The sequence below is a fragment of the Balearica regulorum genome, chromosome 8 (assembly GCF_011004875.1).
Source record: "Balearica regulorum gibbericeps isolate bBalReg1 chromosome 8, bBalReg1.pri, whole genome shotgun sequence".
Lineage (NCBI taxonomy): Eukaryota > Metazoa > Chordata > Aves > Gruiformes > Gruidae > Balearica > Balearica regulorum.
In genome coordinates this window covers 29,351,001-29,365,195 of record NC_046191.1, presented here as the reverse complement: position 1 = coordinate 29,365,195, position 14,195 = coordinate 29,351,001, and the positions used below count along the sequence as shown (strand labels likewise).

General features: G+C 51.9%; 1 protein-coding gene across 4 annotated transcripts in view; it reads right to left on the bottom strand.

Annotated features, from left to right (window-relative positions):
* The window catches only part of KLHL20 (kelch like family member 20), a 494,534-nt gene that overhangs the window by 26,680 nt on the left and 453,659 nt on the right, over nt 1–14,195 (bottom strand). Inside the window, exons 1-2 of one of the 4 annotated variants that reach the window (XM_075760326.1) lie at nt 6,938–7,062; nt 4,715–4,775 (exon numbers count right to left, since the gene is read on the bottom strand). In XM_075760326.1, coding sequence (XP_075616441.1) covers nt 4,715–4,737 — 23 coding nt within the window. In that variant the 5' untranslated portion in view covers nt 4,738–4,775; nt 6,938–7,062. Of the gene's footprint in view, nt 1–4,714; nt 4,776–6,098; nt 6,118–6,937; nt 7,063–14,195 lie in introns of those variants that run through there. The other 3 variants (XM_075760333.1, XM_075760328.1, XM_075760327.1) reach the window with 3 other exon arrangements.

Sequence of the window (14,195 nt, the reverse complement as noted above, 5' to 3'; positions counted from 1 at the left end):
GAAACAGCCCTTAAAGAGATCTCAGAGCTTTTTAAGACTAGCACAGATTCTAACTACAAAAAGATTAGTTCAAGGCTATGCCGCCACAAGGAACGCAGCGTGCCTTGTCAATCCCGCTGCCCAAGGCTCTTTGCTGACACAGAGCAATGGGGTGGACCAGCTTACGCCACATGAATAGTGGACCAGATTCAGGCAGTAGTCCTAGTCCTTCCTAGCCAGAACAGGATTTTTCTGCCCAAATGAGACTTTGCTGAACGCATCTTTAAGTTAACTAACTGAAAAGGAGTCTGGTTAAGTGAGAACTGGAGGCATTCCTGTTCCCATCAGTGCTTATCCGAGTGCCTGCATTGTATCCAGCTTCCTTCCTCCAGGAGCGAAAGTGCTGGTTAATGATTAAAGAAAATTGAATGGATGGAAAAAAGAGTAATAATCAAATTAGCACTCCTGATTCATCCATAACTTATCTCTGGGTAATGCAGAAGCTAGTGATCAATGGGCTTGGGAATTTCCATACTAGATCAAACCAGATGCTTGATATTAAGCACGGTGGGTTGCTGCTATACACAGGCACAGAAGTGTGAATTAAAAGGACACCGTCTGATGGCATGTGTCTCCAGGAGGATAATAATTTAACTGCATTATGTGTACATTATGCATATATATGCATAGAGAATGAAATGATGAGTCAGTAGCTTAGAGGTGTGAAAGACAGAAGGCAGCACTTGATTCTCACATGGCAGGCTAGCTGTCTTCCTCGCCTCCCCCCCCCCTCCATGCAAAGCTAAGAGCTGCTCCTGAATACTCGGGGTGATTAAGAAGGGTTGAGCATCGGAGAAGAAATGTGTATGCAAGGATAAAAGATTCATGCTCAGCTATGCAGATATTCTGGGATTAGCTTCCATCAAAATGCAGGGCTGGGGAAATCAGCAAATACAATGGGATTAAGAAGGGGCTGACAAAGGATCAGTTTTTGTAGCACACTGCTGAAAAGTACAAATGGCAACACAGGCAGACTGCAACACTAAGTCAGCTAAATAAATAGGCTGCTCTGCCTCCATTTTGTTCAGCTACGCCAGTTCCCAAAACTTTATTAACATAGGAATCTGAGACATTCATCCTTAGAGCTTATAGGAGCTTCTTCCAAATTTTAAAAAAAAATCTAATAACATATCTAAGAAAAATTGTCTCTGATACTGTCATAGAGCTCCTTGACTTTCAAGTCAGAATGGCCTCCATTTTTTTATTTAAGATAATGTATGTTTTAGCATGAGATTACAAGCAAGCTTTAACACAGTTCAGCAGAAAACAATAGGCTGACCTAAGGCCTATGAAACAGAACAAGTCTCAGGCTGAAAACATTGACTTTAATCCAAAATCACACATGGCTCTAGTGGATTTCAGTAGCAATGGATTTTAGTAGCAACTGAAGATAACAAACCAAACCGGTGCTGTGATTTCTGTCAATGTCTGGGTTTGAATTTAATGCATACACAGAGAAAATATTTCCTATACTCATCACAGAACTGCTAGGACAAAGATCTTTGATTTGGCCCAGTCAAAGGTGATACCTTCAGCAATGGAAGTGACCACCACAACACTACCTACTAAATAAATGGAAATGCTTTATTGTGGCAATCAATACTCTAGGAATTAGTTAGCTGCAAGTCTGATTGTCAGTAAAAATACCACTGATTCCTTTTCTTACCTAGCTAGCAAGGTTTAGGTATACGTTCTCAACGAGGTTGCATTATGCAAACAAGTAGATAAATCTGACTGCAATATTATTTTACATTACTCAAAAGGAGAACAGCAAGGGTCTGGTATATACATCCCTATTTACATTGTTTAGTTTGATTTTCACTGACCAAGCCCAGAAAACTCAGTTTCACCAAGAACGCGGATGTCCATACTCTGAAAGATGAAGTCATTGCTGCAGTCTTCCAAAACCTTCCTAACCCTTCTGCAGTTATCTTGGGCAAGAGCTATGTCCAAGCAATTGGTTGGCTTCCTGAGTGCATGCGAGGGCCCCAAGTGCACCGTTGGGATCTGCAGCCTCTCCCCCTCAGCAGGGTCGGAGATCAGGCTGCCAGGAAAGAGCTGGGTGAGGAAGAGCTGGGAGGAAGGCCTCCCCGCTTTGCTTGGGAGCTGTTCAAGCCCTCATGCCTGGCCTGAGCACATCTGCACCTGACCATGTACCCCACTGACAATGAACTGCTGAGCTGGCTTCCTCAGCTTGACCTCAGCCCTTCCTCATCGCTACAGACTTGCCTGATGAGCACCAGACTCTTGGCTGACCCTGGTCATCAGATCTGCTCTGCCCTCCTTGCTCGGGTACTGTGGGACTATGCCCTTCACTGGAGAGGTCCCCTCTGCCTTGCTTTTATCTTCAACTAAACAATGTTCTCTTGCTGAGAGAATATTGACAGTGAGAAAGAATAGTCTGCCCCAACTATCACTTCATTTCTAATGCAAGATAAATCCTGCTTCAACATCAATGCATCTTCTCTACTATAATCTTGACTGGAATACCTGCAATGCCTTTTCTGTTCAAATTGTACTTTCCATCCTCTGAATGTTGTACGCATTTGATACCAACTCACCATGTTTACTAATATAGTACTGACCAAGTCTCACTCCCTCTTCCTGCAATATCTAACATGACTCTTGCATGTGGTGTTAAATGGTTGCAGTGCCCCGAGTAAAAGGATAAAAGGAAGTGCTCTGCCATCTGCTTAGCTGGACTTCATAGAGTATCTGTGAGCCTGAAATCCAGTCAGGAATGTTTTATATTTTCTGCTAAGATACACAGTAGAACAACAAACAGAAATTTTAACAGTCCACACAGAGGCCCTTAAAACATGTAAACATATTCAAGAACTGAAGTCCAAGAGCAATGCTTGCTAGGCTAGACTGCCGCAATACAATACATCCAGGCACAGAGATCGTCTGTAAGGGTAGTTCAAGAGTGAAGCCATATAAATGTGTCAAACATATTATCCACGCTCTACCTTGGCTTGCCAGAGAGGGAGGAAAAACAAAAGGTACTGAAAGGTCTGGATCCATTATCCAAATAAAATAAAAAAAACCCCAACAATTTAAAAAAAAAAAAAAAAAAGCTTGAAGTGCCAGGATCAGCACCGCAATAGAAAACCTCTACTTCCTCCACTGAAACTACCCAGTCTGAGTGGCAGAAAAACTTCGTGATAGCAAGTCCAAGGCCACAAACCCACAAAAGAGATACAAACTTGAGCACTTTAATTCTCTGCCTCGATGCCACATGCAGAAAACAGCAGACATAAAAATAAATTTAGAACCCCAATTTTTCCATTAGGAACACTAAAAGTAAAGCAAAGAGAAAAAACAAGAACACAAGCCAAGCTAGTCACCAATTTTATGTCATTTTGCAAAAACATTTTGATAAATGGAGTACAGCATAAGAACCTGAAAAGCTGTGGGTTTACATTAAGATTAAAACAGTCTCCATTGTAGAAGATGAACACGGAAGAGAGCTCATCTGCTACTTCATCCGTCTTGGAGAAAAAGGAACTCACTGTAAAAGTCACATACGGCTCATCATTGTCTAAACCACATTTCTTATCTTGGCAAAAACTTTTGAACACATAGCCCCAGTAATGCCCGTATCATGTCCCAAAGTTTACTCATTAGCTTAACTGAAGCAGTGGCACAGTCTTTTCTTGTTGCGCTTGAGGGGTTCATTTAATTAAACAACATTGGGTCACTCTTCAAGGGTTTCAATGGCTATTTATTTCTTACCTCCTTACACAGAACCCAGGCTAACGGTGTCTGCAAATGCTGTAGCTAGAAACGCTCTACATATTCATGTACGGTTAAAACTCCTTGCCTTCCCTTACATGACTATTTACGGAATTATCCGTAATAAAGTGTTCCCCCTTTCAAGATCCTAAGGAATGCAGACAGCCTAAGCAATTTGCACAAGTTCTCTTTATTTCATTTAGCAGTATAGAACTTCAGGAAACTGCTTCCACACAGCCTGTATCAAATACAGAAATATATCTGCTGCTAAGTTTTGCCACGGGATTGCCAGTGGATAGCAAAAAGCAACTAGAACTAGCACACAATCCTGTTTGCCAACTTGTCGTTGTGTTGATTTACTGTGACAAATTTTTCTCTATATAACAGAAAATGTTCCTGACATAACCACAGCAAGAACTCCCCTGAATTAAACTTCAGCTGCATCTTCAGCTCATTAGGACTGAGACAGCTGGCATCCATAATTAGAAAAGGAAATCTCCTTTTCACCCAAGACCTCACCCCATCAAAGGGACAAAACACCTTTAGTTAAGGGAAAGATAATGTCCCTTAGAAATCAAGTTTAAATGTATTCTCAGGCAGTTTATTTTACACAATTTGAATACCTAAGTAGTTAAATACTGAATTTTAAATATGATAATAAATGGGGGAAGTAGGGAGGGGGGATGAAGAATTATGATAACTTGTCTTCTGTATTCTTCCTAACAGCATATTCATTTAAAGACATCTGGTCTTGTAAATATTGAAAACTAAATACGTTTAAGTAAGGACTAAAAATAAATGCTTTATAGTCTAATTCTCCTAACCAGGCCTTAAAAAAAAAAAAAACCAACCAAACAACATTTTATGGTCTAGGCACTTATGAAACCAACTCATGTGATTTATCCTATTTGGAGAAGGACAATCGTTTTTTGTATCTTACCTGCGCATTGGCTTTCCGTCCATGCACCGTGAAGAGAAACCTTCACCCTATACTTCAAGACCTGATCCAAAAGAAAAAAAAAAAAAAAAGGAAAAAAAAAAGAGTGATATTCTAAAGCAAGAGAACCTTCTTTTCTCTCTTCAGTCCAGCTCTAGGACCACAGAACTGACCACATCCATGTACTAATACACCTTCAAGCTCTTATCCAGCTATAAAATTCACAGCCTAGATTAACAATGTCTGGATTGCAGAGAATAAAGCAAAAGAAAATATAATCATCATTAAAAGTAATTTCACCACAGCTGCATAATCATTCTTTAGGCAAATGGAACACACACATCAGTCAGTAAACTGTCTGCCTCCCTGAACCCTTAAAAATGTTCTATCAAAGGAGAAAATATCTCAAGTAACAGGGTGCTCGCTCTCACTCCTCGCTCAGAGCCAGGAGGCATCTCTCCCTCATACATTCACCAGAGATTTAAGGCAGGCTGGCACCTAATAAACAGCACAGCGCTGGCACCTAATAAACAGCTACACTGCAGAGCCAGAATTTGATAGAAGATAAAACTTGTGTCTGGAAATTGAAGATAACTATGTGCCCCAGAGGTAAGAGGGATGCTAATAATGGTACTACGTCTGCAAAGATTAATGATGCTGCCTGATGCTTGCTACACTTCCACTCCAAATATTCATTTTCTGAGAGGAATAACAGTTGCAAACTGCACAGGCCTTCCACATTCAACCACGAACTTCTAATTCTAATGTAGATTAACCCTTTTTACAAGGGCATCACTCATCCCGATTTCACTTTTAATGACTATGCAATTAGGAATAAATTTAAGTCAATCATTATTTAAAGCAGTAAGCCTAACTTTTTGTCATGTACTAAGAGAACAGAAGGGTCTTCTGCTTCCATATTGATATTCACAGACTTCTTCCCACCCAGCAATGGAGTGAGAAATGAGAAACCAGTGAAACAATAGGAAAAGCAATGACAGAATGAGAGTGAACAACTCTTAAAATAAACAGAAGCAGCATTTAAATTAGAAAAAACTTAAATTTAGGAAGAATAAAATCATTTTTGGAAGACAGACTGTCAGCTTGTAGCCCTGTCAGATTGGAGTCCAACCAGAACAAACTATTTCTGGCACAATTTAAACTGAACTACAAAAGGCTTATAGCTTTATTTGGCTACGTGAACAAGCATATTATTTTATATGCAACATTCTCCGGGTACAGTATCACAGAAACAAAAAAGGAGCAGTTTGCCAGTTAATGAAGAATAAGCTCAAGACGTGCCATCTTCCACTGCTGGAAGTTAGTCGGGTTCATACTTTCCTGTAAATAGAGCAAGCTAATGCCTCACGGTTAGGGCATCGCATACCAATTTAAATCCGAGCTATGACTGCCACTCCTCTCCCCAGCATCGAGGGGCTCCATGGAAAAGCGAACCTCACCACACGCATCCGCGGGCAACACCGGGTGCCCCACTGCGAAGTAGCATCTCCACAACTGCCCATGTGCAGAACACATGCAAAAGCCCTTCAGAGCACTTTGCACATGCTAGGAAACGTGGCCGGGGCTATTCTTAGACCCCCGATTGCATCAGATTTAATCCCCTTAAAACCCAAATTAAAAGTCATGGGGAAAACAAAAAAGAACATTGTGGACCAGGGTCCTCGATTTAGTTATGTCCGCGGGGCAGCCACTGGATAAAACGGCGCTTTGCCCAACAAAAAGTGGCGCTGGCACTCGAGCACCCGCAGGAACAAGTAGCTTCTCCGAGGCGTGCGGCTGCTCCTCCGGGACGGACCCCGCTCCCCTCCCGCCCTCTTCCCCTGAACGCCTCACGCCGGCAGCCCGCGGCAAACAGGACACACCGCCAACCGACCGCAAGCGGAGGGCAGGGGCGCCGAGCCCCGGCCCGCAAGAGGAAACCGAGCCGAGGAGCCGGGCACGCTGCCCCAGGCCGCCGCCTCCCCACCGGCCCCGGGAGCGGAGGGCCCGGGCCGCGCTAGGCGCCGCCACACACGCCGCTGCCGGTGCCGCACCGCCACCCCGGCGGTACCCGGGCAGGGCAGCGAGCCCGAGCCGACACCGCACCGGCGGGACAACGGGGTCCCCCGGCGCCTCCGCGTTCCAGCGGGCGGGCGGCCGACCGCAGCCCCGGGAAGCCGCCGCCGCCGCCGCCGCCCCCCTGCCCGACGGCGCAGAACGACTCACGCCGGGCGCGGGGTCCGCCGCCGAGCCGCGGTCCCGCAGCAGCCGCCCCGAGCCGAGCCCACCGCGCCAGGCTCCTCCTCAGCGGCAGGAAGCGGTCCGGCCCCGCGCGACGCCCCCACCAACCGCCGCCGCCGCGCACCGAGTCGCACCCGCCCCTTCCGCCCCCGTCCGCCCCGCGCCGCCCTCCCGCGGCAACAGCAACGGCAACGGCCCCGAGCCCGCCCCAGCCCCGCTACGGGCAAGGCCTGACTCGGCCTGCTGCGGCCTGCGGCCTGTCCCGAGGGGTGGCCCTGTCCCGGAGGGCCCCTGTCAGCTGGCGCGTCCGTGACGGCCGCGTGCACGTGTGCACGACAGCCGTAGCGACGGAAGGATGGCCGTGCCCGGCCGAAGGTACCAGTGTCCCCGGGGTGACCGCGTCCCAGTGGTGGGCACATGGCCTGGAGAGGTTCTCAGTAGCAGACCGTGCCCAGTGAGGTGGCAGTGGCCGCTGCATGCTCAGGAACCCAGAGATTATGTCCCTCCAGGAATATTTCTAGACTAATCGTGCTCCTCATTCTCAGCAGAGAAGATTTTTGTCAAACAGGAGTGTATTTTTGGCTTTCCTCTTAACGTGGGCTGCCACTTTGTCCCCAAGAGGATTTTGAGCGGAACCGTGTGATCGCTGCCCAGCTGGGGCACAGTGCTGAACGCAGCTTGGATGGAGCACTGGGCACAGCTCCTTCTCACTCAGAAGTTCAGGGCGCAGCCCGAATCACGTAGGACACAGTCCCGCTCCTCTGCTGGGCTCGGTGTGCCCCGGCGGGCACAGCAGTGCGAGCAGCAGGCTTCAAAATCCACCTACAGAGGGGCTCCCCAGCTCCGCCTCAGCCCTCACGGCTTCCTGGGCAGGCGAGGAACGGCCTTGTGACATCACAGAGCCTTGCGTGACATCAGCCCGTGACTTGTCACATCGGCAACCCTTTCAAGCGCAGACACTTGCAATCGCGGCCACTCGCTCCTGGACGTCACTGCCTGAACTCTGCTCAGGGTGACAGCCCGAGTGAGCTCGTGCCCTGACATTTTTTCTTCCCTGAGAGAGACCACGATGAGGCTCAGCCCGCTTCTGTCCCTCACCGTGGCTGTCTGCATGGTGTCTCTGTTCCCCACTGGCCTTGGCCTTTGCATCTACCCCGACTGTGTCATAGTCAATGTAGAAGAGCTTCCCGAAGAGCAGAAGCCCGTTGTTGCCGACAGCATGGCCGCCGAATGGAACAGCACCATCAGCCTTCACAACCCTCAGATCTGGGTGAGGGCCAGGATGGCCGTCGTTCCCGAGGGCCGGAAGCAACAGCCCGTTGTTGCCGAGAGCATGGCCGCCGAATGGAACAGCACCATTGGCCTTCGCAACCCCCAGAGCTGGGTGAGGGTCAGGACAGCCGTCGTTCCTGAGGGCCGGAAGCAACAGCCCATTGGCACAGAGAGCATGGCCTCTGACCTGCCCTACCCTCTGGGCCAGCTTTGGGACAACCTTGCCCAGGAGGACATGGCCTGGCTGCTCTGCATGGCTGGGATTGTGCTTTTCCTCTGGAGAAATGTGAAGAGACCCCAAGGACAGGTGAGCAATGGAGATCAGTCACACAGGAAAGGTCCGGGTTGTGGGGAGCAGGGGACCGCAACAGCCTTGGCCAGGAAGGCTTGCAATGAGAAAACCAAACCCAGTGCGAGCAAGAAAGCCTCAGCAGGCCCCGAGAGATCCTCTGCCTCTTTCCCCGGGACACGCCAAGCCGCAGGGCTCAAACCCTCCGGGAGCCCCCAGCACAACATGGGGCCAGGCGGAGGTTTCCTCAGCCCGACGTGCTGCCACGAGCAGTCCTGCAAGGCTGGAGGTCTTCCAGAGGAAGCCAAGCCCAGCAGGACACTTTGCCACCCAAGCTCCCGCCCACTTCACTGTGCTTCCTGCACTGTCATTTCCAGGGAAGGGGACGGACGGCCTCGTCTACCATGGGGACAGACTGCCGGGGAGAGCGCATCTTCCGCAAATATGACATGCTGTGCTGGCTGGAAGCCAACATTGCCCTGCTGGTCAGGTGCCAGAGGCTTATCTACCGCCTCTACCTGAAAGAGGTGCGGCACCGGCACTGCAAGAAGGAGTCATGGCAGAAAGGTGAGGAGAGCCTTCTCTAGCTCCCCGTGCAATGCCAGCTGGAGCGTGCGCCCGGCGGGTTGGCAACGTGAAAGGCAGCGGTGCGAGTGCTGCTTTCCGTGCGGAGTGGGACGTGGGGCAGGAGAAAACAGGCATCCAATGGCAGTGAGGGGCCCCATGGGTGCCCACGTCCCCAGAGGAAGGGCCCACATCCTGGCAGGGTGCCCACGTCCCACTCAGGTGCCTGGTGCGTGCTCGTGTCCCGCTGAGGTGTCTGGTGGTGGCTGCCCATGTCCCTGTAAGGTGGCGGTGGCCAGTGCCTGCCCATGTGGGGGCCTTAGGACCTCCCAGGCTGGTGCGAGGGCGAGCGTGCCACCAGGAGGAGGGGCAGGCGTTGGGGAGTGGGTGGACAACAATGCCAACTGTAGCATTTTTGTCCAGCTAACAGTGAACTCTCTTCAGGGTGACAGCAGCCAGCTGGTGCGTCAGGACGTGCCTCAGGCCACCAAAGGCTCCTGGGGTGAGGGCACCTCCATGGACTACAAGCTCTCCTGCTGGCTGGAGGCCATTATCGCCCTGATGATCGTGTTCCCGTGCCCAGCAGGCACAACAGCTAATGGGCATTTGGCAACCCTCTGGTGAGGACCTCTGCAGAGGGTCCCCTTTTCCACCCTCCCAAGGGTGCTGCCGGGGCCCGCTGGCATCCCAAAGGCCAGGGCTCATCTCCAGCTCTCCGAAGGGGACAGCCAGAGCATGCCTGTGCCGCAGAGACATCTGGGAATCTCGGCAAAACTCCTGCTGGGAGCAGCCTCCGTCCCCGATCTTCTAGCGCTGTTCAGATCAATAAAGCGCGTTGTTCCTGTAGCACGTGTCGTTTCAGTACCGAGGGTTCCACGGAGGAGGCAACACGAAAGGCAGCGGTGCTAGCCAGGCTGCTGTACGCGGCCTTGTGGAGCGTGCGCTCCGGGAGAAGTGGGAGAGCCAGGGTAGGAGAGAAACAGGCATCCATGGCTGTGAGGTGCCCCACGGTTGCCTATGTTACAGGAGGTGGACCCCACATCCCAGCCAAGGTGCCCATGCCCCTGTGAGGTGGCTGGTGGGTGCCCATGACCCAGTGAGGTGGCAGTGGCCGCTGCATGCTCAGGAACCCAGAGATTATGTCCCTCCAGGAATATTTCTAGACTAATCGTGCTCCTCATTCTCAGCAGAGAAGATTTTTGTCAAACAGGAGTGTATTTTTGGCTTTCCTCTTAACGTGGGCTGCCACTTTGTCCCCAAGAGGATTTTGAGCGGAACCGTGTGATCGCTGCCCAGCTGGGGCACAGCGCTGAACGCAGCTTGGATGGAGCACTGGGCACAGCTCCTTCTCACTCAGAAGTTCAGGGCGCAGCCCGAATCACGTAGGACACAGTCCCGCTCCTCTGCTGGGCTCGGTGTGCCCCGGCGGGCACAGCAAGTGCGAGCAGCAGGCTTCAAAATCCACCTACAGAGGGGCTCCCCAGCTCCGCCTCAGCCCTCACGGCTTCCTGGGCAGGCGAGGAACGGCCTTGTGACATCACAGAGCCTTGCGTGACATCAGCCCGTGACTTGTCACATTGGCAACCCTTTCAAGCGCAGACACTTGCAATCGCGGCCACTTGCTCCTGGACGTCACTGCCTGAACTCTGCTCAGGGTGACAGCCCGAGTGAGCTCGTGCCCTGACATTTTTACTTCCCTGAGAGAGACCACGATGAGGCTCAGCCCGCTTCTGTCCCTCACCGTGGCTGTCTGCATGGTGTCTCTGTTCCCCACTGGCCTTGGCCTTTGCATCTACCCCGACTGTGTCATAGTCAACGTAGAAGAGCTTCCCGAAGAGCAGAAGCCCGTTGTTGCCGACAGCATGGCCGCCGAATGGAACAGCACCATCAGCCTTCACAACCCTCAGATCTGGGTGAGGGCCAGGATGGCCGTCGTTCCCGAGGGCCGGAAGCAACAGCCCGTTGTTGCCGAGAGCATGGCCGCCGAATGGAACAGCACCATTGGCCTTCGCAACCCCCAGAGCTGGGTGAGGGTCAGGACAGCCGTCGTTCCTGAGGGCCGGAAGCAACAGCCCATTGGCACAGAGAGCATGGCCTCTGACCTGCCCTACCCTCTGGGCCAGCTTTGGGACAACCTTGCCCAGGAGGACATGGCCTGGCTGCTCTGCATGGCTGGGATTGTGCTTTTCCTCTGGAGAAATGTGAAGAGACCCCAAGGACAGGTGAGCAATGGAGATCAGTCACACAGGAAAGGTCCGGGTTGTGGGGAGCAGGGGACCGCAACAGCCTTGGCCAGGAAGGCTTGCAATGAGAAAACCAAACCCAGTGTGAGCAAGAAAGCATCAGCAGGCCCCGAGAGATCCTCTGCCTCTTTCCCCGGGACACGCCAAGCCGCAGGGCTCAAACCCTCCGGGAGCCCCCAGCACAACATGGGGCCAGGCGGAGGTTTCCTCAGCCCGACGTGCTGCCACGAGCAGTCCTGCAAGGCTGGAGGTCTTCCAGAGGAAGCCAAGCCCAGCAGGACACTTTGCCACCCAAGCTCCCGCCCACTTCACTGTGCTTCCTGCACTGTCATTTCCAGGGAAGGGGACGGACGGCCTCGTCTACCATGGGGACAGACTGCCGGGGAGAGCGCATCTTCCGCAAATATGACATGCTGTGCTGGCTGGAAGCCAACATTGCCCTGCTGGTCAGGTGCCAGAGGCTTATCTACCGCCTCTACCTGAAAGAGGTGCGGCACCGGCACTGCAAGAAGGAGTCATGGCAGAAAGGTGAGGAGAGCCTTCTCTAGCTCCCCGTGCAATGCCAGCTGGAGCGTGCGCCCGGCGGGTTGGCAACGTGAAAGGCAGCGGTGCGAGTGCTGCTTTCCGTGCGGAGTGGGACGTGGGGCAGGAGAAAACAGGCATCCAATGGCAGTGAGGGGCCCCATGGGTGCCCACGTCCCCAGAGGAAGGGCCCACATCCTGGCAGGGTGCCCACGTCCCACTCAGGTGCCTGGTGCGTGCTCGTGTCCCGCTGAGGTGTCTGGTGGTGGCTGCCCATGTCCCTGTAAGGTGGCGGTGGCCAGTGCCTGCCCATGTGGGGGCCTTAGGACCTCCCAGGCTGGTGCGAGGGCGAGCGTGCCACCAGGAGGAGGGGCAGGCGTTGGGGAGTGGGTGGACAACAATGCCAACTGTAGCATTTTTGTCCAGCTAACAGTGAACTCTCTTCAGGGTGACAGCAGCCAGCTGGTGCGTCAGGACGTGCCTCAGGCCACCAAAGGCTCCTGGGGTGAGGGCACCTCCATGGACTACAAGCTCTCCTGCTGGCTGGAGGCCATTATCGCCCTGATGATCGTGTTCCCGTGCCCAGCAGGCACAACAGCTAATGGGCATTTGGCAACCCTCTGGTGAGGACCTCTGCAGAGGGTCCCCTTTTCCACCCTCCCAAGGGTGCTGCCGGGGCCCGCTGGCATCCCAAAGGCCAGGGCTCATCTCCAGCTCTCCGAAGGGGACAGCCAGAGCATGCCTGTGCCGCAGAGACATCTGGGAATCTCGGCAAAACTCCTGCTGGGAGCAGCCTCCGTCCCCGATCTTCTAGCGCTGTTCAGATCAATAAAGCGCGTTGTTCCTGTAGCACGTGTCGTTTCAGTACCGAGGGTTCCACGGAGGAGGCAACACGAAAGGCAGCGGTGCTAGCCAGGCTGCTGTACGCGGCCTTGTGGAGCGTGCGCTCCGGGAGAAGTGGGAGAGCCAGGGTAGGAGAGAAACAGGCATCCATGGCTGTGAGGTGCCCCACGGTTGCCTATGTTACAGGAGGTGGACCCCACATCCCAGCCAAGGTGCCCATGCCCCTGTGAGGTGGCTGGTGGGTGCCCATGACCCAGTGAGGTGGCAGTGGCCGCTGCATGCTCAGGAACCCAGAGATTATGTCCCTCCAGGAATATTTCTAGACTATACCGCCCTCCTCATTCTCCACGATGAAGAGCAACTGCATGCAGCAGTGCTGGCTGGGAAACACAGCAAAACTCCTCCTTACAAGCACCGTGCCATATTCATTTTCTAGCACATTCCAGATTAATAAAATAAATCACTCATTTAGCATGTGTCACATGAAAAGTGATACATTTCCCTATTCACTCATATATGCCCATCTCTGTCTAAGGAATGTGCTGGGCTTTTTTGTAATATTCCTGGCTAGCGAGGCACACGACCTTTTCTGTCTCAGCCCCCAGCAGTAATACAAGTAAGAAAACAGCAGGCCTCTACAAGTGAAGTTGGGTTGATTATCAAAGAGAAATAATCAAATGCCTTGTTGCAAAGCATGGGGGTTTGGAAAGCGTGCCATTCTCTTTTGAGCAGAAGTCACTGGCTGCAGTGGTATGAGATTCTCTGATCTGACAGCTGGATGGCAGCGAGGTGATCAGGGGAGAAGGACAGCCTTGTAAGGACCATCAGAGAGCTCTGTGGATGCTGGTCTTGGCTTTAATGCCCTACCAGTGAGATCTGAGAAGCATTTCAATATTCTCCTCCAAAGATAATCAGAGATAAAACCTGTCCCAGGTGCAACAACATCCATCTCTCTTCTCTAAGACAGAGGCAGCAGTACCTCACAAGGATGCAGCAAGGCAGTGAGGCTCGTGCCAGGGGGTGGGGGTGCTGATCCTAGCTGTGGTCACAGCCAGAGGCAAGTTCTTCACCAGAGCATTCCTGTCCCCACCTTGGCAGCAGCACAATCAGGAGAAAAGAGACTCGCATGCCTGATGCACCTCTCTTCTGTAGCCACGAAGAAAAATGCAGATTTTGAGGAAAGCAGCTGTGCCCAGCCTTGGGCACCCGCTACTCTGGCTAGCTTGAGGGAAGGCCACAGTAGTCTCATGAATGCATGCCTGACTGCTGTGGTTTATAATGCTGTAAAAGCTTCCCAGATGTAGGACTCCCAGTGCACCCACTCAGCATCTCCATCCCCCCCTTCCCCCCCATACTCAGTGCTCTTTTACCGCCACATTAAAAAGTTCAAGTCTAGCATAAGATGAAACTTCATGGGCAGCTGTGCTGGAAGTCCCCATGATGAGGGACAGGGACACATCTCATAGCCAAGCCCAGGGACACAGGCAAAGAAATAAAGCTGGCACCATAA